Source organism: Astyanax mexicanus, chromosome 1 (genome assembly GCF_023375975.1).
Source record: "Astyanax mexicanus isolate ESR-SI-001 chromosome 1, AstMex3_surface, whole genome shotgun sequence".
NCBI classification, from domain to species: Eukaryota; Metazoa; Chordata; class Actinopteri; order Characiformes; family Acestrorhamphidae; genus Astyanax; species Astyanax mexicanus.
In genome coordinates, this window is record NC_064408.1 from 11,314,241 (window position 1) to 11,341,652 (window position 27,412).

General features: G+C 39.7%; 1 protein-coding gene across 8 annotated transcripts in view; it reads right to left on the minus strand.

Moving 5' to 3' along the window:
• ncor1 (nuclear receptor corepressor 1) overlaps nt 1–27,412 on the minus strand; it is a 139,427-nt gene that overhangs the window by 5,900 nt on the left and 106,115 nt on the right. For 4 of the 8 annotated variants that reach the window (XM_022665741.2, XM_022665737.2, XM_022665738.2 and 1 more), the window contains 20 exons: nt 25,315–25,478; nt 23,195–23,315; nt 21,600–21,698; nt 20,359–20,450; nt 19,937–20,081; nt 18,607–18,720; nt 18,422–18,505; nt 17,513–17,736; nt 16,157–16,493; nt 14,720–14,950; nt 14,149–14,358; nt 11,839–11,988; nt 8,414–8,611; nt 6,859–6,994; nt 6,269–6,741; nt 5,862–5,993; nt 4,568–4,689; nt 3,589–3,833; nt 2,722–2,877; nt 800–918 (listed from right to left, as the gene is read on the minus strand). In XM_022665741.2, the coding sequence (XP_022521462.2) occupies nt 800–918; nt 2,722–2,877; nt 3,589–3,833; nt 4,568–4,689; nt 5,862–5,993; nt 6,269–6,741; nt 6,859–6,994; nt 8,414–8,611; nt 11,839–11,988; nt 14,149–14,358; nt 14,720–14,950; nt 16,157–16,493; nt 17,513–17,736; nt 18,422–18,505; nt 18,607–18,720; nt 19,937–20,081; nt 20,359–20,450; nt 21,600–21,698; nt 23,195–23,315; nt 25,315–25,478 (3,552 nt within the window). The remainder of the gene's footprint in view (nt 1–799; nt 919–2,721; nt 2,878–3,588; nt 3,834–4,567; nt 4,690–5,861; nt 5,994–6,268; nt 6,742–6,858; nt 6,995–8,413; nt 8,612–11,838; nt 11,989–14,148; nt 14,359–14,719; nt 14,951–16,156; nt 16,494–17,512; nt 17,737–18,421; nt 18,506–18,606; nt 18,721–19,936; nt 20,082–20,358; nt 20,451–21,599; nt 21,699–23,194; nt 23,316–25,314; nt 25,479–27,412) is intronic. The other 4 variants (XM_022665744.2, XM_022665739.2, XM_022665745.2 and 1 more) reach the window with 2 other exon arrangements.

Here is a 27,412-nt window from a genome sequence, read left to right on the forward strand (position 1 = left end):
TCTTTTATCATTTATACATTTTGCAGGGGGTCTCTAGTAAGAGTGAATGCTTTGTTAGCTGTTTTTGTGCTCATGTTTTAGGCTGTTTTGAGTGGATAGGGAAGAACTACAGGATTTCGGCTCTTATTCATGTATATTCACGGCATTCACTGCCCCTGATTGGCTAAATATCACAATTAACACTGTGACACTCCGAGCATGGTAAGCCGAGGTGGGTGAGGCCATAAATCCCATTTTATGGTTTGACATCAGTCTGAACGAGAGCTACTGCAAACCATCACTGATCATCAGTAAATTTTACATTTCATTTGTAAATCAAGGGAGCAGAGTCTGGAGGAAGAGTGGAGAGACACACAGTCCAAGCTGCTTGAGGCCTAGTGTGAAGTTTCCACCAATCAGTGATGGTTTGGAGAGACATGTCATCTGCTGGTGTTGATCCACTGTGTTTTATTATCAAGTCTAAAGTCAGTGCAGTTTTTTCCCACAAAATCTTACAGCACTTCATGCTTCCCTCTGATGACAACTTTTATGGAGATGAGGATTTTCATTGGCTGTAAGCCATAATCATATCCACCAACAATAAAAGAAATAAACACTTAAAATATTATATATATATATAATATTTTTTTTTTACGATGCACTAGTATATATAAAAATAAATAGACAATGTGGCTTATTAGCATTTAATGTTAGAGATGGTAAGAAGCATTGGAATGTAATACAAGATAATAGACAATACATCTTAATATGGCTTAATAATTATTTATCTTATCAGCCAGACAGACAGAGAGATCCTTACCAACTTCAGACTTGCGAAAGATCTCCTGCTTTTTGGACATCACCATGGGGGAGGTGCTCTCCAGCTTGGTGAAGAAGGAGGGCAGATAGCTGCCGCTGCCCGGGGAGCGTGAGTCCGTCCTGACACCAGAGAAAGGGCACATGGTTAAGGGGTGGAGGGTTAAACATCAGCATGTTGAATCAGGCGGCGTGGGGAATATTTGGGTGCCAGTCAAGTTTCCACTGGAGGTGTAGATACTAGAAGTGATGGATGAGTTTGAGATTACATAGATCACATGCTAAATGCTGTCCTCCTGATCTAGAGCCAGGGTGGGGTGAACCACAAGCAGCTGCTAGAGGGGTTACTCTCTTAGCTCACACACATACTTACTGTACCAGTCAAAAGTTTGGACACACATCTTCTGATTCAATGTGCTTTTCTTTCTTTTTATGATTTTTAACATTGCAAATGTAATATTGAGGTCTATATGGAGACTCTTGGTGAGATTTTAATCTCTGTGTCTTCATGAGGGAGAATCACCTGGAATAGTTTTCTCAGCGTCTTGAAGGAAGGAGTTCCTGGAGGTGCTGAACAATAGTTGCTGCTTTTTTTCTTCAAGCTGTGAAGCTCCAGCTCATTCAAAATCACCTCAAATCACCATCTCAGTTCATCAGGTTTAGATCAGGGGATTAATGTGGAGGATAAATATATATATATTTTTTTTTTTTACTGTTTACTACATAATTCCACAAGTGTCCCTTAATTGCTTTCATGTCTTTAATATTAATCTACAATGTAGAAAATAAATTAAATAAATAAATAAAGAGAAACTCTGAATGAGGTGTGTGCAAACTTTTGACTGGTACTGCACACATATGCCAAAAGTCATGGGACAGCAGTTTGTGCACTGATTGTGAAGTGTAACTTCACAGTGTGCAGTTTAGGAACACCAGGTTAGGCAACACCTGAATAAGCTGTGAGGTGTTATCTTGTGAGTGAGGTTGAACACTGGTCAGTGTGCTCATGGCAAGGCCACGTGAAATATGAAAGATGGAGTGAGGCCTAATAGTGTCATGGTGTCAGATGGACAGGATATTCCATTTCTGAAGTTTGTCACGTGTGTACTTGGTATATGTATGAGGCTACGTTCACATTTCCAGGCTGAAGTGACTTAAATCAGATTTTTTTGCTCAATGTGGCTCAGATCTGATTTTTTCATGGCTGTGTAAATGTGTCAAATCAGATTTTTTAAAATCAGACTTGAGTCACTTTCATATATGGTGCTAAATCGGACACGTATCCGATCCATGAATGTGAACGGTCAAATCTTTCACACATGCACCACATGCTTCTCTCTCATACCCACAACACATCTCTTGGTGCAGCTGTGCAGCTATAGCTGCAAAAACAGCAAAAGCAAACCACCTGGTCCTTTTTTCACCTCCTCAACCTGAGCATGAACTTCAGATCAGCTGTTTACTCTCCACTCCAGCAAAAGATGCTCCACATATGAGCTGCTAACTCATCCATTACCCTTTATAAAGCTACGAGTCGTCTCTCAAATATGAGTTTTTTTTGTTGGTGAAGAAGGCGACGTTTATACAGGTATCAATGTGAGCATGTGAGGCGATTTAGAGACAGATTCGTTCACATTACACACAGATACAGATCACTTACATTTGTGTTTGTGAACCGTCAATCTGACCTGATTTAAGCAATGTGGCTTCTAATATGAATATAGCCATAGAAGGCTAATATTACCACCCACAGTGGGCAGCACAATAGATGATAATGATCAGGACTGGCTGCGTCTTGCTCTGATAGAAATCACATTCACAATCAATCTAGGCGCGTTCTTTGGCTAGCTTCTGTCCTATGACATTTAGTAAGTTAATGTGTATTTATATAGTTATTTAAACATGAACACAGGTGTATAAACATACCTCTGCTCGGAGAGCTCCTGTTCACGTCTCTGGCCCTGGATCAGGCTGCTCTCCGGTTTCTCCAGGCCGGAGTAGCTCTGAGGTGGGGAGATGGGCTCATAGCTCTCCACCCCTCGACCTCCTACCCCACCAGCACGCTCTGGAGACTTCCCTGGCCTGAGGAACACACAGAAATCAGGTTTTAAACACACCAAACTGAAGACATCTAAGCTATTTGATATCATATGATATTGAAAAACTATATGGACACTGTTACTTCTGAAATCAAGTCTGTTGTCTTTGGACTTGATAATAAAACACAGTGGACCAACATCAGCAGATGACATGTCTCTCCAAACCATCACTGATCATCAGTATATTTTACATTTCATTTGTAAATCAAGGGAGCAGAGTCTGGAGGAAGAGTGGAGAGACACACAGTCCAAACTGCTTGAGGTCTAGTGTGAAGTTTCCACCAATCAGTGATGGTTTGGAGAGACATGTCATCTGCTGGTGTTGATCCACTGTGCACAGTGCAGTTTTGTTTTCCCACAAAATCTTACAGCACTTCATGCTTCCCTCTGCTGACAACTTTTATGAAGATGCAGATTTCATTTTCCAGCAGGACTTGGCACACTGCTCACACTGTAGCCAAAAGTACCAATTGGTCTTATATAATATTAACATTTTCTGAGACACTGATTTATGGGGTCTTCTTTGGCTGTAAGCCATACTTATCAATAATAAAAGAAATAAACACTTAAAATAGATTACTCTGTGTGTAATTACTGAATTACTGACACAAAGTAACTTTTTAAAGACATTAACATTTTTTGGGATGCACTAGTATGTAAAAAAAAGAACAACTGTGTAAGAATGTCCGTATACCTGGATCTCGGCTTGTCGGAGGCGTTCTCAGGAGACACTCGGCTGGGTGGTTTCTGATGGTGTGAGGAGGGTACGGGGTTCTCTGGGCTGTAGCGGTTCGGTCCTTTGGACCGCCCCATGGAGCCTCCTCCTCCACTAGAGCTTTGGAATGTAGAGGAAATTGAAGTGGAGGAGGAGGAAGAGGAAGGCAGTGCACTGGATGGAGGAGGGTCCTGGTTCCTGGCAAAGTCCTGCGTGATGATATGCTGTGAGAGAAACAAGCAGGTCATCAATAAACAGGACGATACTTACTGCAAGAATTAAAGCATTAAATATAAGGGCAAAAAAAAATATTTTAAATTATGTCAAAAGGGGAAAAACAAAAATAAATAAACATGTGATCTGAATGTGTCTCAGGTGTTCATTACTAGTACTTTTCATGCCTAAATGATGGTAAAAAAAATTGCAGTAACTAAAATAAAATGTATTAATAAACAATACAAATTAAACTCCAAGGTAAAATTAAGGTTGCTTTTTAACCAATACATTTCCATGATTTTTTCTAATTTTCATGACTACATGATTTTTAAAACATCAGTGCAGACATGGACAATAAAACCAAAAATTAACCAAAACTATAATCGAAATTGATATGATATAGTAGGCCTACAACGAATCTGATCAACATAGACACACAAAGTTTAATATTAAAATGCATGTCAGATCCTAAGAGCTCCACTGTGTAGGTTTAAATTACTGAATTAACTCTGAGCTGATGTATTTTTAGCTCAAAATAGATTTTCTCCATCGATAAACTGATGCAAAAAGATTTGTAGACCAAATTTCCATGACTTTTCCGAAACTTTCTGGGTATCTTTAATTTCCAAAACAAATTACACGACTTTTCCAGGTTTTTCATGAACGTACGAACCCTGTAAAATCTAATATGTTCTAAACTGCATGTAAGATTGGATTATGACTGCAGACAGTGTGTGCCTACCGAGATGTGGTCAGCCAGGGTCATGACACGGTGTGTCTGGGTGGAAGTAGGTGGCTGTGATGTCGCCGGTCCAGATTCCATCGGTGATCTGTACCGACCCATATCGAACCCTCTAACAGGACCTGGAACAGAGGTAGACAGAGAGACTTGATACAGGGTTCAGCATACACGCCCCTCAATTATCATAGCACCCACATTCAAAAGTAAAAGCTGGTGGCTTCACACGACTGGTTGTGCTGTATACATGAGTCCTTCAGTTATTGTGGCTTTCACCTTTCACATGACTGATCGGCAACACAGTGCTATTTGAAGAATTGCACGATTTTACACCATAAGAAATCACCAACTCATCTGGCTGCTCTCCAAAAACATGTTTTCTCGCGAGAACACACTAGAAATAAATGCACACAAGAACAAGCAATACCATGCCAGAGAATCTCTAGAGAGGAGAATACCCACTTGAAGTGAGTCCAAAATTAATGGGTTCATATGGAGCGATTGAGCAAAAAATCTGAGTTTATGAATGTCTGATCATTTTTTATTTTACTGAAATGTGTACTTATAACCTCAACACATATTTTTTGTAGATGTAATTTTAGCTCACCAACCACTCAGCAAGCAGTAATTTAGGCACTTTTTCTGCATAAAATCTGTTTTTAAAAACAAAAAAAGGAAATATACAGGAAATACACAATATACATTACTCTATTCTTTAAAATGAAATGAATATTCAAAAGAGGTACTTAGTCTTATTAGTTTAAATAAGAAATTTTAGCTTTTAGTTTCATTTACCCACTCACTTGCGAGTTCCCTCTAGCGTAACAAGCATTTCTATATATAATTAGGGAAAAAGAATGTTTAGATCACAATCTACATGAACGGCTCATGCAATGCAGAAGATGCGTTTTGGACCCATAGTTCTCTCTTTCTATGTGATTCCACTGGCTGTAGGTAGCCACAGCAGCTCTTGACTCAACTAAACTCTGGGCAATCAATGTAAAACTGTCTGGGGTAAAACCGTGCAGTGTGAATTAGGCATTAGTGCACTGAGGTATTGTTCACAGGGTTGTGGGTTTAATACCCATATCTGGTATGCTGCCACCGTTGGGCTCCTAAGCAAGACTGTAAACCTGGAGCAGAGAGTTTCAGGAGCACCATAGCATGACTGACACTGTGCTCTAATCAGTTCTTGCAAAAACAAGATTTTGCCCGATGGTTTAATATCAATATAACAGTATAACTCACAGAGCAATAATGTTCTATGAAAGGAGTGGTTTTTTTTTTTTTTTTATACCTGGGGCAGGCTGAGAGCTCTTCTCTGGAGGGAAGGCTCCATCACTTTTCTCCTCTCTCTGTGCTGGAGAACTGGCTGGACTGATCACCTCGATAGCACTACTACCTTGTGCCTCATAGCGGCTTGAGGGCACTGAAAGAAAGAGAAGCAAAGCAAAGTGTAAGAAATAAAAAGAAAAGACTTCAGAACAGGTCAGGTCAAATAAAATAGTGGATCACAAATATATGCAACAGCACTTATTTTTAATCAAATTTCTAATTTTTTCCTCTCCAATTTAGCTAGGCCAGTGGTCCCACCCATTCAGCTGCTACTCAGCTTTGCGTCTATACGCAAACTGAACTTTGTATTTGAACGAAATATCACCAAATCAATGTTAGTTCCTTAATTAGTTGGTTAAAGTTACTTACAGCTGCCAGAGGAGTCTGAGCTCTGCGATCCCCTCACCCGGGAGTCCTTGTCAGAGGCAATCTGGCGCGTGATGATAACATCGATGAAGCTGGCTGCGGTGATGGTGGTTTTGCCGTGGGTGCGTAGTTCCTCCTCTATGCGGGACTTTGTGGGCGCGGCTTTGTCTTTGTCACTCGTGCTCCCGCCGTCTGGGTACATAGGAAGGTTCTGCTTCCCCCCTGGAAGTGGCATGGCTCCGAAGGGGGACTGCATGGAGCGGCGCTCGGCCTCCTGCTGCTCGGCTGCTGCCCGTCGGGCCGCGCTGATGTCGCTTTCCCGCGGGCCGGCGCTCTCGTGCTTATTGTCCTTCACCTTGGCCACGTCCATCTGAGGGGCGGAGGCGGCGGCGTCCACCAGGGCGGCCAGAGCGTCCGCGGCAGTGTTGTAGCGAGAGTTGGCCTGGGCTGCGGCCGCTGCGGAGGGCATCTGCCTGCTCAGATACCAAAAGAAGAGCTTGAGTTAAAATATGTAACAAAATAATGAAAATCAATAAATTGAGAAAATAAATAATTAGAAGTTCAAGATAATGCTTGCATAGTGCAAAACTTACATCAGCGGAGTGATCACACTTTTGGTGCCTTGGAAGATGCTGGGCCTCTGCTGGACGACACCCTCCTGTGTCCTCATCGAAGGGGAGGGGGAACGCAGGAAACCACGGCTGCCGGGCCTGCCGGGCTGCTCTGCAGCTAAGAGAGGAACACATACAATTAATTATATATTAAACCATTAATAAATCTATTCCACTACTGTCAGACTTGAAACACACAATGTCACAATAAAACAAAGCTAAACTACACATATATTTGTGTTTTGCGCCATATCAGCAACATATTGGCTATTTTATGGCATAGACAATGTTTGTGACTTGAGCATCACAGACTTAAAGAAGCACTAGGTAGGATTCTCTTAGTAAAATTACAGCTTGAAACTCACTGCAGCGCTGCATTGAGGTGTAATAGGAGGAATAGCGGTGCTCTCGTGTCTGTGCCGGAGCTCCTCTGAGCTCAAACCAGACTAAATTTTCTGAGGCGGCCGCGACCAACGCTCACGAGAACTGCGACCTGCTTTCCGACCTTTAGTTCTAACAGTTCTACAAGGACTACTGGTTCATTCTTTACAACCTAACATACAGACACTCTGGCAGAGGCTGGAAAGAGGCTGAATATGTCTGTGAAACCCAGAAAACGAGAAAGAGAAACTAATCCGCCTGAAACATTTATTACACTCTACAACTTTAGGGGGAGCCCACGAGCACAAAATCTCAATCCTACCTAGTGGAGCTTTAAATCAGTGTCTTTATATGAAGGACTTCCAGAAAATTAAGCATTTTAGCTGAAAGAACCTTTCCAAATAGTTCTTTCATATTTGTAACCCTTATTTCTGGTGGTTAAAAGTGCAGGGCAGTCTATTAAGATGTGTTTAATAGTTTGAGGAGTTTCACAGAACAGTCAGGCTGGAGTCTGTTCACCAACCAGGAGGTGGCGGTGGGTAAGTGCAGTATGTCTAATTCAGCACCTAGTCATGTTCGTCTGATCATGTTCGTCTGAAGGAAGCTCATATTGCACTTAATATATATGTAACGGGGGATATTCAGTCAATACAGTCACACAAGCGACAAAAGAATCCCACAAATGTAAGTATTTCCCTTGTTAGAAATTAAGAAATTATATATAACCATTGTTTAATGTGTATTAATTGTTTTAATGGTTTAATGCCATTTTCTTTATAACAAGCAAGAAAAAACGCTTGCAGTTCATCTCAGTAGCTAGTAAGCTGGCTAACTTTACTGTTCCATCTTAAATGGTCCAACAGATGGCAGAGGCTGTAGCATTTAAGGTGGAATGTTAAAATGTAAAAAAAAAAAAAAAAAAAAAAAAAAGAAGGAAAGCTAATAAAAGCTAATTTTCGCTCCCCATCACAGAAAAATTAGCAGCTAGGTTGCTGAACTTTAACTTTCCACTGTTATAGTTGTATATCTATATCACGTGCTTGAAGTGTTTTCCCAATTCTTAGGGGGGAGTATTACAAACTCAAAAATAAGGGGTAAGGATACGAAAGAGAAATGGGACTAGGCCATAGAGAATCTATAATAATAAAAGTCTTACCTCCACGCAGGTATTCATTACGCTCGCGCTCCCTCTCTCGCTCCCTCTCTCGTTCCCACTCTCTCTCCCTCTGCTCCCTCTCTCGCTCCTTCTCCCTCTCTTTCTCCCGCTCTCTGTGCTCACGATCCCTCTCTCGCTCTCGTTCTCGCTCCCTCTCGCGCTCCCGCTCTACGCTGGCTACCAAATGGCTGGGATGTCCTGTGAGAAAGAAACACACACGCATGCAGACAGACAGACAGACAAGAACATAGGAGGTGGTCATTAACACTCTTCCTACACAACTTGCAATAGGAACCAAAGGATTGAGTGTGGTTAAGTCAAGCTGGAAAAACAGTATTATGTAGCAGTAAGCACTGATCAACACCCACTTGGCTGTAGTACAACAAGGGCCCGTGTGAAAGAGGAGTTTAGTAGCTGAAACAGGCAAGAAGACAGACAAGAAGAGCACTGCCGCCAATTCATATAAATATACCCTTTAATAAATTGGCAGTTAGCGATTCTGTAAATTTCTTATTTTGAAATATCAGAAATGTGTACTAAAATAATTACTGTTGTTTAAACTACCTTTGCTATACTAGAATTATTATTAATTCCTACACTAAAACTATTGGTTACAACAAACTGTGATGGCATGTGATCATAATTACTCAAATGACTTTTCAAATATCTAGTCTTAGATTAGGGTGGAGCAATTTTTAAACAGGATGCAGAGAAAATTCCTTAACCAGTAAGAGCCCAGACCCACTTCTGAGATGAAATAAGCAGCTCATTCATGATTTTCTGGCTTGGGACAGATGACTAAATATTTTAGGGGCAAAATCCTGATGTAACATAAACGATGGAATGCACAAAGCAATCCAGACTGTTCTCATACAGAGTTCCCCAATGGTGGAACAAACTACCTTCCACTACCAGATCAGGAGAATCTCTCACTATCTTTAATAAACTCCTGAAGACAGAGCTCTTCAAAGAGCACTTACTCTCCTAACACCTCTAACTAACTACCTTCTACTACCAGATCAGGAGAATCTCTCGCTATCTTTAAGAGACTCCTGAAGACAGAGCTCTTCAAAGAGCTCTTACTCTCCTAACACCTCTAACTAACTACCTTCTACTACCAGATCAGGAGAATCTCTCACTATCTTTAATAAACTCCTGAAGACAGAGCTCTTCAAAGAGCACTTACTCTCCTAACACCTCTAACTAACTACCTTCTACTACCAGATCAGGAGAATCTCTCACTATCTTTAATAAACTCCTGAAGACAGAGCTCTTCAAAGAGCACTTACTCTCCTAACACCTCTAACTAACTACCTTCTACTACCAGATCAGGAGAATCTCTCACTATCTTTAATAAACTCCTGAAGACAGAGCTCTTCAAAGAGCACTTACTCTCCTAACACCCCTAACAAACTAACTACTTCTAACCTCATTCCCTGTTCCCCTTCCTCCTTTCTTCTTCTTCTTCTTCTATCCCATTATGACCCTTTTGGCCTCCTTTAGGCCCTGCTAAGGGTTTTTACTTTTCGCCATTTACTGTTCTGTCCTCTATTGCTTATATAACTCTTCATTTTATAAACGTAAAAAATCATCAGCCAAATGCAATTTAATGCAATGTAAACTATTTACATAGTTGGAACAAAGCTGTAGAAGCAGACCATTGGCTCTTTTGGGTTAAGATCAGTGACACTGGGCAGCATTATTATTATATGTGAATTATAGGAGTCTGATAGTGGGTGACAGATGGATCAACATTACATTTCTGAAGTTGTGCACGCATTTAACACTCTAATCTAGTGTCAGTAGTCAGTGACCCATTCTTTAAGGGGAAAAAAAAAATGAAAAATATGGTTGATACTGATTGATATCTGTATCTGCAAATACCTAAACTTGGAGTATCGTGCCAGACATGAGAATGTGACATTGTGCCACCCCTAACATCTACATAAAGTAATGCAACAATGTAAAAAAAAAAAAAAAAAGCATAATTAAAATTATCAGTGAGGAGATCAATGTTGGCCAAAAATATTGACCACCAGTTAGCATATCGAATCGTCTACTAATATCAACTCGTACACCAAATTTTACATCAAGACCACACCATAACAACACAGTATCTTTCATCAAAATATAACAGTGAAACACTGACCATAAACCAAAAACGTAAAGCTATAGGTGAAGCAGGCAGTGATCTTATCATAATCAGAAAGCAGCAATCAAACCCACATCCAACCCTTCTACCACCACCATCACCATGATTATTAAACAGCAGCAAAATCCCCCACACAGACTAAAGTTGCAGTTAGTCTACAGTTTTTTTTTTTTCTTTTAGGGACTGCACTTTCCCGCACCAGTAAAGATTTCAGTGTCTTTACATACTGTAAAACAAGTCATAAAAATAACTATAAACTTGTGAGTACATGGTTTTTTTTTTAGCAGATACTTCAGGTCTTTCAAACCTGTGTCAACAGTCTACATACAGTAGCAGTCAAAAGTTTGAACACTTTCATTCAATTATTTAATTTGTTCATCCATTCATTCATTTTTCCTGCACTGTAAATGAATACTGAAGTCTATATCCAGACTATTAAGGAAACATAAGTTACTACATGATTACTTAAGTGTTAAACCAACCTCCTATGTGGGGAGCTGTTAACTTGCGGTTTCTGAGGCTTGTAACTCTGATGAACTTATCCTGTACAACAGAGGTAACTCTTGCTCTTCCTTTCCTTGGGCGGTACTGATGAGAGCCAGTTCCATCATTAGGTTTTTGATTGACTTTGCGACTGAACTTCATTTGCTAAAGCAATTTTTTTACTTAGTTGAGGAGTTTTTACCATAATATGGATTAGAACATCCTCAAATAGAGTTTTTCAGTGTATACCAACTCTACCTTTAGTATAAATCTGCAATGGCAAAAATGTTTAAATAATAGTTTAAGGTGTGTCCAAAAATGTCACTGGTACTGTACATGTTAAGAACATGCTGCTGCTAATTTTCCAACTAAAATTTCAATATTATAATAAAAGAATTGATTTTAGCCACGTGTTTGGGAGGTGATGGCAAAGCATAAATCGAGTAGCCACTCCCATCTCAATCATTTGCAGCATGCCCAGATATAGTTATAGATATTCTAATAGTTAAAATACATTACTTCCCCCCAAATAAAACAAATTCTGTCCAAACTTAACAAAAGCTTAAGAAAGGAAATGATCTATTTTTTTTTTACCCAAGAAGCTGAGGTGGTTGGAAACTGCAAGGCAGGCTTCAAGAACAGGTAAAGGTGGGCAAGAGCAGCAGGGAAAGGTGGGGGGGCAGAGCAGAAGGAGCAGGCGGAAAGTGACCTACGGGAGGCGCTACACACACAGCAGAGGAAATTCAGGAAGGGACAGGGTGGTTGGGAGTATGGGGGGAGGGGTCCTCACCTGGAGATATGGAGGCGGGGTTGAAAACCCTAGGAGGAAAAGGGGGCTGAGGTCCGGGGATGTACGTGATGCGGTCCAGGGTGGGGGAACCTGTTCCCCCGGGGTGAGGCAACAGGATGGTGGGAGGCATCTGGGCTAGATCAATTATACCTTTTACAGACAGAAGCAAAGGGCCAGAGGGTGAGCAACCACAACCAGGATCACTGTTAACTTCTACTCAAGAGCCAACACCCTCGAATGAGCACAGCAGCTGCCTGGACTAGAGACAGGCTTTTTAATTTGTAGTGATTTTTTTTCCCTTTTTTTTAATACAAATTACAGAAATCAGTTAGGGCTGAAAGCTGATCAACTGTAGCACTTAGCTTAGCTTCATTGCTATTAATATTAATACAAAATGAAGATTAGTAAGTTGTAGCATATGGTTAGATATGGTGCAGTGTGGAATAGTGGTTTAGGCAACAGGACTTGAGCCGAAAGCGACAATCAAATCCCCATTTGAGTAACTGCACCAGCATTTTACATCATATTCTTTATTCTTTACTACAACCCAAATCTGAAAAAGTTAAGACAGTATAGAAAATGCAAATAAAAAAGCACAGTGTTGTGTTGTTTGTGTCATGTTTAGTTTGGTCAACTTCATTTCATTTGTTAATTTATATTCATTTCTGCATTTCAGGCCTCAAACACATTCAGAGAAACATAGGAACAGAGCAATTAAAGGGCAATTAAGAGCAATTAAACCTCTTTAAGCACTACAATATGTCTTTTAGATGCATTTTTTAACAATGCAAAACAGGGTACTACGAAGCTAGGCTTAGCCCGTCTACAATACAGAATGTGTGAAGAGTTTTAAAAAGGCCTTAAAACGTGTTTACTGTAAGAACGATACAAAATAACACCCTAAACAGTTAATTGCTTGGCCTCCTCAGTACTAAAATATCTTATGAGAAGTATCGTGAGAAGGAATGGAAGTGTTTAATAATTGGAAATGCTTTACTGTCCTAGTTTTTATTTGCAATATGTTGCAAGCTTAAAATGCAGAAATGAAATCACAATCAACACGTATTTTTCGCACTATAAAAGAGCACTTAAAATCCTAATTTTTTTTCCCAAAATCATCAAGGCACCTTATAATCTGGTGCGCCTTGTGTATGAATTTTTCCAGTCAGATATTAAGGAGCAGTAAAGCCACTCTGATGAAGTACAGAGTTCTACAGGAGCTTGCTTCTCACCCCGGCTAGCATTGCTGGAGCAGCATTAGCATTATGTGCTAGATAGCTCTTTCGCTGTTCAGAGGCGAGTATATCGGACTGTAGCTTGCTGCTAACGACAGCTAGCACTGCTGGAGCAGCATTAGCATCACCTGCTAACTGCACTAAGCACTTGTAAGCTCTTTCATCAATCAGAAATATGTGTAGATTAAAATAAAACATGGCTTACAATCCAGTGCGCCTTGTGTATGAAAATAGAACAGAAAATAGACATTTATTGATAGTGCGCCTTATTATACGGTGCACCTTATAGTGCAAAAAATACAGTAAATATTTTATTATATCTTTTCACGGGACAGTTTTACCAAATATTTCCAACATAACTTCTCAAAAAAACTTAATATAATTCACTTTTATTGCCAGTATTTTAGACATTAATATCTGTGTGTTGAGTTATTTTAATGACACAGCAAATTTACACTGTTAAACAAGCTGATTACCTAAGCTGATACTACTTTACATTTTTGTTTCAATGTGTCATATCTTCAGTGTTGTCCCATTAAAAAAATATAATAAAATATTTACAAAAATGTGAGAAGTATATTCACTTCTGTAGGATACTGTATATTAAAGAAAGTTGACCAGACAAAACATGAAACTCTTCTTTGATTCATACTCTCTCTATACAATTAATGTCTAAAATATCAAAATAAGAAACACTGCATTCTTTTGCTGTATTTTTTATACTGTCTTAGATTTTCTTGGCATATGTTTGGTGTTGTATTTACATAATAATTTGATCAACTGTCACTGACATGCTAAATAACTTAACAAAACTATATATAAATAATATATAATTTTAATAATAAAAATTCTTTATGCTTTTAGGAGTGAATGCCAGTAAAGCCTGGAATGGCAGCTGATAAGGAGGAGCAGCCTCAGCCCTGGATTCAGAAACCAATTCCAATTTTTTTTTCTTTCTTTTTTGGTTCTTAGGGTCATTTGCTTCTGATCGTCTGGAAAAGGTTGCCACTAGTTCACACGAGCACAAGGTCTACAAACTACACCAATACATTTAAACGTGGAGCGTCCCCCTCACCTCTGGCTCCGGGAGGGTACGGGATGGCGAGCTGCTGCTGCTCCCGAGGCGAGAGCCCCCTCGCCATGTCGGGCCGTGGGATGACCTGCATCTGCTGGGAGGTGATGTAGTCGTTGAGGATGGTCTGCCGCGTGTTCTCCATGGTGTAGAGCTGGTAGGTGTTGGGGTAACCGGTGGGAGACGGCTGGCGCTGGAACATGTACGCTGCAGCTGGAGGAGGAGGAGAGCAGGAGAGGTTAACTGATACGGCTCTGTTGTTCTTTTCAATGACGTCAATGGAGAGAAACTCTGTCCAGCAGGATACTGTGATTATTCATGTGCCACATCTCATCACATTTAGTGATGCTAGCAAGATAATCATCATAGCTTTAAAATGCATCGCTACAGAAACAGCAGACACTCCAGGAAGATATCATCTTTCCATCTCACGCTTTGTGACGTCTTTAGTACAGTTCTTGCCTCACGTTTGTACCTATTCTTTATATTTTAATCACAGCACTCGAGCACCAACAGCTTATGAATTTCCATTTCCATTTCCATTCATAGTTCCACTGGGTTAAGTGCTGCTTACCTGGGTCAAGCAAGCGATGGTGCAGGGCGAGGTTGGGGTCTAGATGAGGGGGTAAGTGGGCTCGGTACACCTCTCCAGGCCCCACAGGCCTATGATGAGGGTCGAACGGGCTGTGCGAGGCCATCGGGTCGCCTCCGGAGACGGGAGACTTGGCTGGAACGCTGTCTCTCTGGGTCGGGGTCAGAGTGCTCTTCCTCTCATGAGATACAGGTTTGCCTGATGTTATCCCTCCTAAAAAAAAACAAAGCAAAAAGAAGATTAATAGCAGTGTCACCAGGGAAAAAAAAACATTATTAAATATGATCTTATGGGATAAAAAATATCGAAATATACTGCCTGGCCAAAAAAGAAAAGAAAAAAGATCTCATTCATATTTGGTTGGAGTGTCTTTAGCTTTGATTGCAGCACTCATTCACTGTGGCATTGTTTCAATAAGCTTCTGCAACGTTACAAGATTTACTTTTTCACTGCACAAAGTCTTCTCCAGCACATGTCAAAGATTCTCAGTGAGGTTAAGGTCTGGACTTTGTGGTGAACTCTCTCAATCCATGTGTTAAAATGATGATCTCATGCTCCCTGAATCACTCTTTCACAATTCCAGCCCCATGAATCCTGACATTGTTATCTTGGAATATGGCCGTTTTTATCAGGTCAGAAAAAATCCATTGATGGAATAACCTGGTCTATATTCAGTATATTGAGGTAGTCAGCTGACCTCATTCTTTCAACACATACTGTTGCTGAACCTAAACCTGCAGAACAACTGCAGCATCAACCTCACATCATTTACTTACTTACAACCAGGTGGAGACTTTTTTTTTTTGGCAGGGCAGTTTATATATCGTTCATCACTCAGCTCAAATGCACCTAATGCATATTTGGCAACTGAAATTGTTCAATCAAAAAATGCAACAATAACTGAAAAGGCTAAATTATTTATATTAAACAATGACATATATATGTATATAATATAATAAAATATATATAGTTTATTTTCAGCAGCGATGGCTGGCCCAACTCCTCCTCACTCCCCTGCTGCTGATCAGAGCGCTGCTGTACACAGTGCTGGCAGAGAGTGAGGGGGTGAAAATTGCACTGCTAAATTAAAACTGTGATTAGCATAGAACTACTGAGGTAAATCTATGACTAGAAGCAGACTGATGTAGACAAATGTAATGAATAAGACTGCACTGCTGAGGTAAATGTGTGAAATGTGGGGCAAACACACATTTTCTAATTAATTTAATGGTTTCAAAAATTGGTTTAAAAAAAAAAAATCACTGTATTCAATCTTCGGCCAAATGTACCATTTTGCTTGGATCCAGACACAATTTTACTTAGGTGCATCTTTAAAAGGAATGATATTAACGGCATAAAAGAAGCGAATGAAAAAAGTAAAGTATAAACTAGCTGAAGTCCATGAGAAAACTGGCATACCCTCCTGTGCCCGCAGCAAAGGCGATCCCCTGGAGATAGAGCTGGTGGCGTAGTTGGGGGTCCTGCGTGCATTGGCGTCCTCGTACATGCCAGGGCTGAGTTGTGACTTGTTGGCCTCCTGGTGTGTGGAGCGCAGCACTGAAGTGGAGTTGACTACGGATGTGTGGCGCACACGCTCCCGCTCCGAGGCCTTGGCGTCCTCGTACTTCATGCGCTCGCGTTCAACCGCCTCCATGGCGGGGTGCGGCAGCTTCCCCGGGCTGGTGAGGAGGGACTTTACGTTGTGTTTGATGGCCGACTGGTTCACAGCGCTGCTGTCATACTTCAGAGGGATGCCCTGGGGGAGTACACACAGAGGAAGAGCTGAGTGAAACTGTGCTGTGGTCCACAAACAATTACGTATGACTTTGGAAAACAGTTGCCTGTTTAACTATTTCTCCATTATCCTTATTTGGAAAACTTTTACATTAAAAAACTTTATTTAGCCATATATGGGCATTAAAAGCATTTATACCAACAAAAATGATTAACCACAGTTTTCTTCTTTCCGAATTTAACAGAAAAGGCTTATAGGACTAACTAGTAATTTATTTTCTGTAGTAAATGATAAAATGATCAGGACGTATCATTAGATATTAAGATAACATGTCTAGTTAAAGGACGGCTCTCGTCAGAAGTGCTTCTGCCAGTACGTTCCTATTTGGACTGTGGAGTGCATTATGGTATCTGTGTTTGTTTTGCCCCATTACTCCACCTGCTGCTCATTCCCCAAGAGTATTTTCATCCCAGACGTGGCCAGTACACAACAGTGATCAAACGGTGCTGCAGCATGGAAGCTAGCAAGCATGGCTGGTTCAATTAAACCTTATCTGCTACACAGCCTAAAAAGCCTCAGCATGTCTCAAAAAAGCTCAGTCATTAAAGAACGAATTTAACAAAAGTGCATATTGGCAGTGAGTTCTAATGGTGGAAAAGACTTAAAGCTCAAAAAGACTACAAGGCCGACCAAGAGCTGGCTACTTTTCTCCTGAACAGGTGTTTAAATTAATAAAAAAATTGAGTGTTCACATTTATATCAGTGGGCTGTGTGCAGCTGGGATAACAAGGTGGAGGGTACCCGAGACGGCTAGATAGGTTAGCTGAAACAGCTGATAGGTGGGTCTGATTAAGGTCGGAACACATTTTAACCACAAACAGTTCAAGAACTAATATGGGTCTCAGTGTGGTCGGTTGGTTCAAGATGACACCTGCTGAAACCCTCGTAGGCAGTGAGAGGAAAGGAACCCAAACCATACAATATGGAACTGCATAATTTTCTTACATCACATTAAGAATTAAGAAATTTTAGGCTTTTACCTGGGTAATAGATCCCTCCAGGACCGGGGTCTTGCGGCTATCCTGCATCTCTTTACGTGGGATCTCATGAATGGAGCGACCCATCTCTTTAATGGTGTTAACGCCCTCATAGGGCTTGCCCTTGGTAATTCCCCCCTCAAATGAACGGATGGGTGGGCTCTCCCTCTTAATCTGCTTGCCATACTTTGCTTCATCAAAAGCTTCAGATGATGTTCTTGGTGTTCCTGAAAGGAGAAGGACAAAAACAAAAATTAAATTGGACGATTAAGACAAAAAATGTGTATTCTGTGCACTGTAGTAGAAATATTAAATCAATTAAATTAAACCGATAAATTTCCATGTTTTTTTTTTATGACTTTTACATGCCTTCAAGGCAAATTTTCATGAACATATGATTTTTAAAACATCATTGCAGACATGGACAATAAAATCAAAAATCAACTAAAATTACAATCAAAATTGATATAATATAGTAGGTCTAAAATGAATCTGATAAAATGTTGACACACAACCTTTAATAATAAATCCTGAGAGCTCCATTTTATATGGCTAAATTGGTGAATTAAAAAAACACTGACGTATTTGACTCAAAATAGATTTTCTCTATTGATAAACTGAAACAGAAAGATTTGTAGACCAAATTTCCATGACTTCCATTTATTTTTCCAAAGCTTATCCAGGCCTGAAAAAAATTTAAATTCCATGACATTTCCAGGTTTTTCATGCTGTACAAACCCTGTATTTTAGAATATATGATAATGGTTTGGATGGTCTCGACACCCACATTTTCCCCAACATACATACATGGTGGAGTCTATTCAGTGCAATTCTACTCGACAACGAAGGACAACACTGATGAGGGGTTTTAACAGGGTTTCTACCAGATGATCAGAGAGCAAAGGAACAAACCTTGCATGATGGATCCTCCGAGAATGGGCCGGTCTTTAGAATCTGCCAGTGGGCTGTCTCTGGGTTGTGCTCTACTGATCAAACCTAAAAATAAAAATGAACACACAAAATATCAGATTACTACACATTCACAACCAATATCACTGTAAAGTACCAGCCCAACAACCACTAAGAACCATCTTTACCTTCATAAGGTGCAGAATCCCGTACAGGGTGACCTCTATCCATCATGTCATAAGTGCGCTTGAGCTCTTGACTCGTCCTTGGGCTCCTAGTACCTTCTCTGGGGTTCTTAATGGCTATGGACAAAAAAAAAAACACATTATTTTAGTCTTTTAGAGGTTGCAGTGTGAAATGTATGCATTCCCTGCTGCTACATATATTTTTCTGCCATTTTAATCAGCACTTTCACTGGCCATTTGTGACGAGTGGACGAGTGCAAACTTTTGTGGAATTCAGCCACAGCATTCTGAAATATAGAGCTTTTAGCTGATGCTCCCAATAGGCTTATAATACTAGTAATAGGGTCATAGCATTGCTCATGTAAAGAAATCACTATTTTATACCAATAACAAGCTCAAAGTAGCTCTACACTTCATCAGTAGAATTCTGACGGCCTTGACATTTAAAGTGAGGTGCTAAAAAGCTTTAAACATTCACAGAGTTTATTAAAAATTAGGGCTGCATCGATTAGTCGATATAATCGACAATTTGGGTTATTTAAAATTGTGGACTACAAATTTAATTGTCGAATAATCATTAATTTCAAACAGTCCTGCCTTACATAAAGTGCTGGGGACAGAAGTGCAATGGGAGATGGATAAATGGCTCACTTAAACAGTTTACACTGAACTTAATCTGTCTCTCCAAAAGTGCCCAAACACAACAGATTACATATTTACTCACTAAATATCAGTGCTTTTCACATTTAAACATCTAGACATTTAAAATTGCCTTTTTAAATCTAATGTTCAGCTGCTTCTATCATTTTTAGAGATGGAAGACATGGTCGAAATAATCATTGACTTAACGACTAATCGAAAAAAAAAATATTCATCAGATTAGTCGACTACCAAAATAATCATTAGTTGCAGCTCTATTAAAAACACTGTTTATACACACAGTACCTTCAGGTAGTTCTATGGCCGCAGCCATCTCTCAAAACTAAGTTACGATAACTTGAGTGAACGATTGAATATGGTAACAGATTGCAAAATTGATTATGTGGAAAACAATGAATTTCAGCTGTAATATTTCTCTATATTTCTCTATAATATTAATGCATTCTTGTTAATGTTGTAAAAATTGTGATTGTAGTAATGCTATGCCCCTATCACTAGCATCACAAGCCTGTAGGGAGCGTCAGCTAAAAGCTCTGTATTTCAGAATGCTGGTAGTGAACAGAGGTGGACTATTAAACAAAAGATAATTTTCATTATCATGTTTCACTACAACCCAGATCACCAGATCCCTCCTTAAAGAACACACATCAGATCAGAGAAAGCAGTATCTCACCATCATAGGAGATGAGATGGCCGCTCTTGCTCTCATAGATGACGTGTCCCTTGGACATTGCCTCTGCCCGGCTCTTCTCCGGGCTGGACAGGTCCTCAGCGGCCAGTTTAGCGATGATGCTGGACTGGGGCAGAGCAGGAGTGCCCTGAACACAGGAAATGACAAAAGAGGGCAGAAACATTATCAAAAAGAACAAACTGAAGAAATTAAATCACTGAAGACACTAATAAAAAACTATTACTTTTATAGCTTTAGAATTTCAGGCCTATAATTTTTCTATAATGAACCAAAAGCAGTTTAAACTTCACTTTAATTATTTTACAATTATTTCCTTGATTTTGTTCACAATAAGCTCATTTTAATGAATACCAATTATTTTTCATTTATGTTATTCAGCCTCATTAATAACAAAGTATATGTACATGTGTAATGGAGCCTCCTCTGAAGGGAAGTCCCTCTGGGCCTTTTCCCGTGGGGCCTCTGGCCAGATCCTGGATGGCAGGCATTGGTGCTCCTGGAGAAGAGAGGACAGATAAATAAACAGATAGAATAAATAAACAGTTGTTGACATATAACTGCATATTCAGCCAAAAGCACATTTAGCCAAGCCCAATAATTCCACTCTATTCACAATAAATCCACTCTATTTAATAAAGGGTAAAACCATTCTAACCAACAAATATGCTAAAACATAATTAGGAATATATTCTTTCTTATGTAAAGCTCACATTTTATAAATATATACAGTACTAGTCGAAAGTTACACACCTCTTCTCATTCAATGCATTGGTTTCTTTTTAAGATTTTTTACATTGTAAATTTAACATTGAAGACATAAAAAATATACAGAAACAAAAAAAGAATGCGTTTTATACTTTAGATTCTTCTAAGTATCACATTTCTCTTTGAGGACAGATCTGCACACTCTTGGTATTTTAATCTCAGTTTCTTCATGAGGGAGAGTCACCTGGAATAGTTTTCTCAGCGTCTTAAAGGAAGGAGTTTCTGGAGGTGCTGATTAAACAATAGTTGCTGCTTTTCCTTCACGCTGTGAAGCTCCAGCTCATCCCAATTAAATTACCTCAAATAACCATCTCAGTTCATCAGGTTTAGATCAAGGGATTAATGTGGATTTCTTTTATTTTTTACTGTTTACTACAAAATTCCATATGTGTCCCTTAATTGTTTTTATGTCATTAATATAAATCTACAATGTAGAACATTAAATAATGAAGAATAAATTCTTTTTGACTGTACTGTATATGTTTTTTTGTCTGACAGGAAAGATATCCAACTCTCTCATAAGTGCTACTGATAATTAGGTATCTGAACAGAAACGCACAGTGCCTCTCTGAGAGGGTAGAAGCTGATCTGATGGGAGGGTAAAGAGGGAACAGGTCAGAGCTTTTACAGATTGATTTGTGGCGGCTCATTTTAGTCAGCTCTCTGTCACCAGCGTGGCGTTTCTCTCAGGCGGGTGTGAACACAGCTCAGCACGCATAAACGGCTCTTTAGCTAACTCACACCTGGGATGTGGAGAGGATGAGCGCTCATATCAAAGTAATGATTCTGTGCTGTGTTTTAACACGACCGTATCGATTTTTCTGATGCAGTACAGATTAATATATAACAGAGTGTGACTCTGTGTGTGACTCTGTCTCACCTCTGACCACTCCGGGCTCGTAATGCGCTCTGGAGAGCAGCCCTTCAGCCTGACCCGTCTGCCCACGTGGAGAACACTCCTCTTGCTTTATGTAGGACACTGTAAAAACAAGAGAGAGACTCAGTACTTTAACAAAATTAACTACTAGTGGTTAATTAATGTCTTTTTAGATGGCTTTAAACATCATATTATGGTTCCAGAGATTTTTTTAGCTCTAAATAGACAGACATATCTTTATTTTGAGAGATTTTCTTATTTTATTAGTTAAACAATGATGAACTAAATAATATTTAACGACTTTGTCATATCTGTAAATGTTTGTAACTAACAATATTAAATGGCATCAGGCAATATTATGGCATCAAAACAGGGTCAAATGTTTTGAGAACCAAAGGAAAACGAGAGGATTATTATTTATATCAAGAACTTAAAATTTTTTGTTTGTAAACAAAATATTTAATATTAAATAGAGAATTTAATATCCGTTTTGTGTTTTTCCTTCATAACAAATCTGCTTTTGGGAAAACACAAAACGGAATATTAAATTCTCTATTTAACATTAAAAAATTTGTTTACAAACATGATTTTGAAATTCTTATCAATTAAAAAAATCCTCTCATTTTCAAATTAAAATTTCTTAGTTATGGATTATAATTTGGTTCTCAAAACATTTGACCCTATTTTTTACAATATTAGCTAATAATAGTAACAGTGATAAAACTTAGATCATTAAAATCACTACAACGTTTACATTTTGTACCGATAAACATTTGTAACCAGTCAATATTTAAACGTTTTCATTGTCTTTGACAATTTATGTTTATCACAGCCTACATTCAAATCAATAAAAAAAAATCTGAATTTAGAAATACAAGTTGATTAAATTACTGTCCAGGATCGTAGCTGTTGGTGTTCAGACAAAGATTATTTCTAGTATCGTGAAAACCATACCATATACCAGTGTAAAATTAACAAAATTAACAAACACAGCGCAGAGTCAGTGCATAAATACACATAATGCATAAAGCAATGTTTAGATCTAGTACAAAATTATTAGTACAATGAATTTCCTTTACTGTTCAAGCACAATTTAATTTTATTGCCCACCAAAATTTCTAATATCCAACAGATCAGGACTGTGGTGAATAGTATATGTTTATACTTCCCTACATCCAATCACAATCAGATTCACTCTATCTGGATGGAGAGATTTATCTGGATAGGGGTTTTATTGAACGATGAGAAGCCGGAATGAAAACCAGCTGAAATTAAATAGGAGTAACAAAGCTATTTTTATTTAAATGTAAGGAGTAGAAAGTTCAGATAATTGTGTGAAAATGTAAGAAGTAGAAGTAAAAAGTTGTCTGAAAATAAAATAACTACTCTAGTAGTAAAGTATAGATAACCAACATTTCTACTTAAGTAAGGAAGCCTTAAGGGAAAAAGCATTTGTACTTCATTACTCGACACCTAGGATTATATCCAAAATGAAAAAGGACCTTGTTATGTAATTTATTACAATATCCATAAAATACTGTTACACTGCCCAGTTCCACCATACCCCACCTCCTTCCCTCTCCCACTGCTTCTCTTACCAGGCTTGGAAGGGTCCTGTTGTCTTGGCAGGCCGAGTGAGATGGATCCTCCAGCGCTCTTGGCCCCCTCTGCCCCATAAACAGCGTGCGTGTGGGGGGGCAGATACGTGCCCGGTGTTCCCTATAGGAAGGGGAACAGCCAGGAATCAGAATACCAGGAAAACACCAGCACGCCCTGCCCCTCTGACACCGGAGAGGACGGCGATCCTGCAGCTGTACTAATACTCTAATACTGGAATGAGCTATTTGATATCTGCTGTCGGCAACAGCAATGGTGAAATCAAATGCATAAAAAGTCACACTTGGGTAGAAGTTATCTAATGTTTAGCCTTAGCTTTAGTAGACTGCCCATATAGACTGTATCCAGATTTATTTCTGAACAGATAAATTAGATTGGAAAAGTATATATTTCCCACACAACCAACATATAAATCTAAAAGCTATAGAATGTTTATTAGATGGACTGTACGTTCACACAGAGCGCTCTGGGAGCGGTAGCAGTGCGAACGAGGTAAAGCGAGAGGCAAAAAGTTCAACATAGGCCTGTCCCGATAACTATGTTATCAACTTATCGTACGATATATATATTTTTTTCAATCGTGATCATTTTTGCCGATGTCGATAACAGCCATTGGGTTTTCGCGTAGGTTTGTTCACATGAGAATGAACCTCTTGTCTAGGCGAAGACAAATCTGTCAGACAGCGACATCTATTGGTTAATCAGTGTAGTGCATGAAAAGCTTATGCACCAGTGACTGTGCCTCCACACACACTCAGAGCGGGAAGACTGTGTGTGTGTTTGTGTGGAGATGTGGAGATGTGTTAGCTTGCGAACGTATTCGAGGCCAATAGGGCTTTCTCAAAACTAAACAGCTTTAGAGGATGTTTAGAAGGTTTAGAGTGGTCCAGTAGTCCGAAGGACTAGGTACCACAGTTCCGGTGATTTTTTTTATAAAGGTCTGTTTAATATTTGGTGCCATTTTCTCAGAACACACTATATATTGTGATCTATAGTGCACAAATAAACATGGAACTGTTTATACATTAAAAAAAAAGAACCCAGTGCAAAACCATGGTTGATGGTTGATGAGCTGGTTGATGACCAGCTCTCCTTCACGCACCTTGTGGCCTCGGTTGCTCGATCCTGCCGCTTCACGCTTTATAACATCAGAAAAATTAGACCGTTTCTGACGCAACAGGCCACCCAACTGTTGGTACAAGCAGTCGTCATCTCACGACTCGACTACTGCAATGCCCTGCTAACTGGCCTCCCGGCCTGTGTAGTAAAACCACTCCAAATGATCCAGAACGCAGCAGCACGTCTGATCTTCAACAAGCCAAAACGGGCACATATCACCCCACTGCTCATTGAGCTCCATTGGCTACCAGTTGATGCTCGCATCAAATTAAAAGCTCTTACAATCTCCTACAAGGTGATGAACAGCTCCTTCCTACCTGCACTCACTCCTAAAGACTTACGCTACCTCCCGGCCGCTGCGCTCCTCCAATGAACGTTGCCTCGCTTTACCAAACAAACAATCACACAAAGCAATCCAGACTGTTCTCATACAGAGTTCCCCAATGGTGGAACAAACTACCTTCTACTACCAGATCAGGAGAATCTCTCACTATCTTTAATAAACTCCTGAAGACAGAGCTCTTCAAAGAGCACTTACTCTCCTAACACCTCTAACTATCTACCTTCTACTACCAGATCAGGAGAATCTCTCACTATCTTTAATAAACTCCTGAAGACAGAGCTCTTCAAAGAGCACTTACTCTCCTAACACCTCTAACTAACTACCTTCTACTACCAGATCAGGAGAATCTCTCACTATCTTTAATAAACTCCTGAAGACAGAGCTCTTCAAAGAGCACTTACTCTCCTAACATCTCTAACAACAAACTAACTACTTCTAACCTCATTTTCGTTCTTCCCCTCCTTCACTTTTCTATCCCCTTACTTCCCTTCAACCTCCTTTAAGCCCTATCTAAACAATGTTTTACCTTTAACTTCTATTATTTTTGTACTTGATTATTGTTTTGGACAAAAGCGTCTGCCAAATGTAATGTAATTGTAATTGTAAAAAAAAAAACATTAAACCATTAAATTTACATACCTGCAAAATTGATCCTCCCTGGATGAAGGCGGGCTTGTCAGTGGGTTTGGAGGTGGGAATGAGGGGGGGTGGAGATGGAATGTTGGCCGGTCTGTGGCGGGAGAATGTCATGCGCATTCCATCTGGAAGGGTCTGAACCACCTGGTTAGGAGCCGGCTGCAGGACTGCGGAAAGAAGATTTTGGGTGTCTAGTAGTTGTGCACAAATATTTGCGGACCAATTGCTGAGTAGCATCACAGCACACTCAGAGGAAAGCGCAGCGACAGATACATCAGCTCACAGATGCCTTGTGCTGATCTACATCACCCTAAGAGTGATGAGGGAAAAGGGCGCCATCTACTGTACCCACCCAGAGAGAGCAAGACCAATTGCGCTCTCTCAGGGCTCTGGCAGCTGATGGCAAGCTGTATGACCGGGATTCGAACCAGCAATCTCAGAATCAAGTGGTAGAGCTTTACACCGCTGGACCACTCGGCGCCTCCACAAACCAAAATTATGCATTTTATTCCAATATTGCAATAAAAAAAAATGACAGGTAAAAATAACCACTTATTTTATTTAAATCATATTAATAATTAAATACTCTATACACAAAGAGCAGTAAGCAATAATAAACTGATCAGAGATTTTGGTTGTTGTTAATATAGACAGCATCACTGCCAAAATTGCAATCTTCAAAATGGCAACTTCACAGAAAAAAGTAAAAACCTTTATTGAAAGTACAGCAGTGCTTTATTCCATAAAAAATGGGATTATTATGGAATAGTTCCTCCCTAGAAACTTAAGGTTTTTTGCTGTGAAAAGTATGATCATCTCTGCTGCAGAGAAGCCAACATTGATCCAAGAACATTTGAAAAGTTCAGAGCCAGAACCACTTTTTAATATTTTATATGGAGCAATACCATATATCTATTTCAGCAAAGTTTACACAAGCACAGAAAACAGTATCATAAAAGTGTCAGAAGTGCAAAAAGGGGTCAGGGGGCAGGTTGGAAAAAGGGGTCAGGGGGCAGGTTATGGCACACACTGAACTGAACGCACCCCGGCTCTTCCATTCACAAGGCTGAATACAGGTGAGACCCAGGTATAACTTCTAAAAGCTTCTGAACTACACTAAAAGCATCCAGCACCATTTCTCCATTTGCCTTATCCACTGCATGAGATCTGGTGCATCATAGGCTCTGATGAAATATTGAGACGTGAACTCTTGCACAGTGCAAAAAGCACCAATCACAATGGGATGACTGGGTATGAAGTGCGTGGAGATAATGGTATGCATACTACAGACTACAGAGCGTGTTAAATGTAATCAACAGCAGTGCATTATATAAGCGAGGGTGGATATTTTTACACAGTAAGCTCATGTGTAATGAATCAATTACACAAAACAGAAGCGTAGACCATTCCTGAGCCATCATAACACACTTTAATGGAGGGTCAAACATTGACTATGACGCACATCGAATGCTCCAACAGCAGTAAATAAGTAATTGGGCAGTTAATCAAAAATGAACATGATTGATTACTGACCCCAGATGCAGTATATCAGCCAAGACATGTTCGGTATCTCTGATGTGTTTTATTGGGGTTTATTGCTTCTCAGTGGGAGAAGCCAGGCTGATGTTGCTAACAAACACTAGCCTCATCAGTGGCCTTGAACTGTCTTTTAAAGGAGAACTCCGGTGTGAAATAGACTTGGGGTTTAGTGAAACATTATAACGAGTACAAACTTTTGTTAAATAGCCCACCTCAATTTACCCTGAGCATTCTGATATACAACACTTTTAGCCGATGCTCCCAACAGGCTTACAATGCTAGTGATAGGGGCATAGCATTGCCCATGCAAAGAAATGGCTATTTTTACACAATTAACAAACTCAAAGTAGCGCCACACTTCATTAATAAAATTCACTAAGAACTTTAAAAGTGCACATGTAGTTTCATCTCCGGGTGCAAAATTTATTCAGTGGAAATGCATGAATATTAAAGGGATATTTCCAGCAACAGCAATTATGACTCAATTTTCAGATGGTGGCGGTCGAAGAACTACCTGAATGTACTGTATTTACAGGTGCATTTTAAATATCAGCTGGTGTTA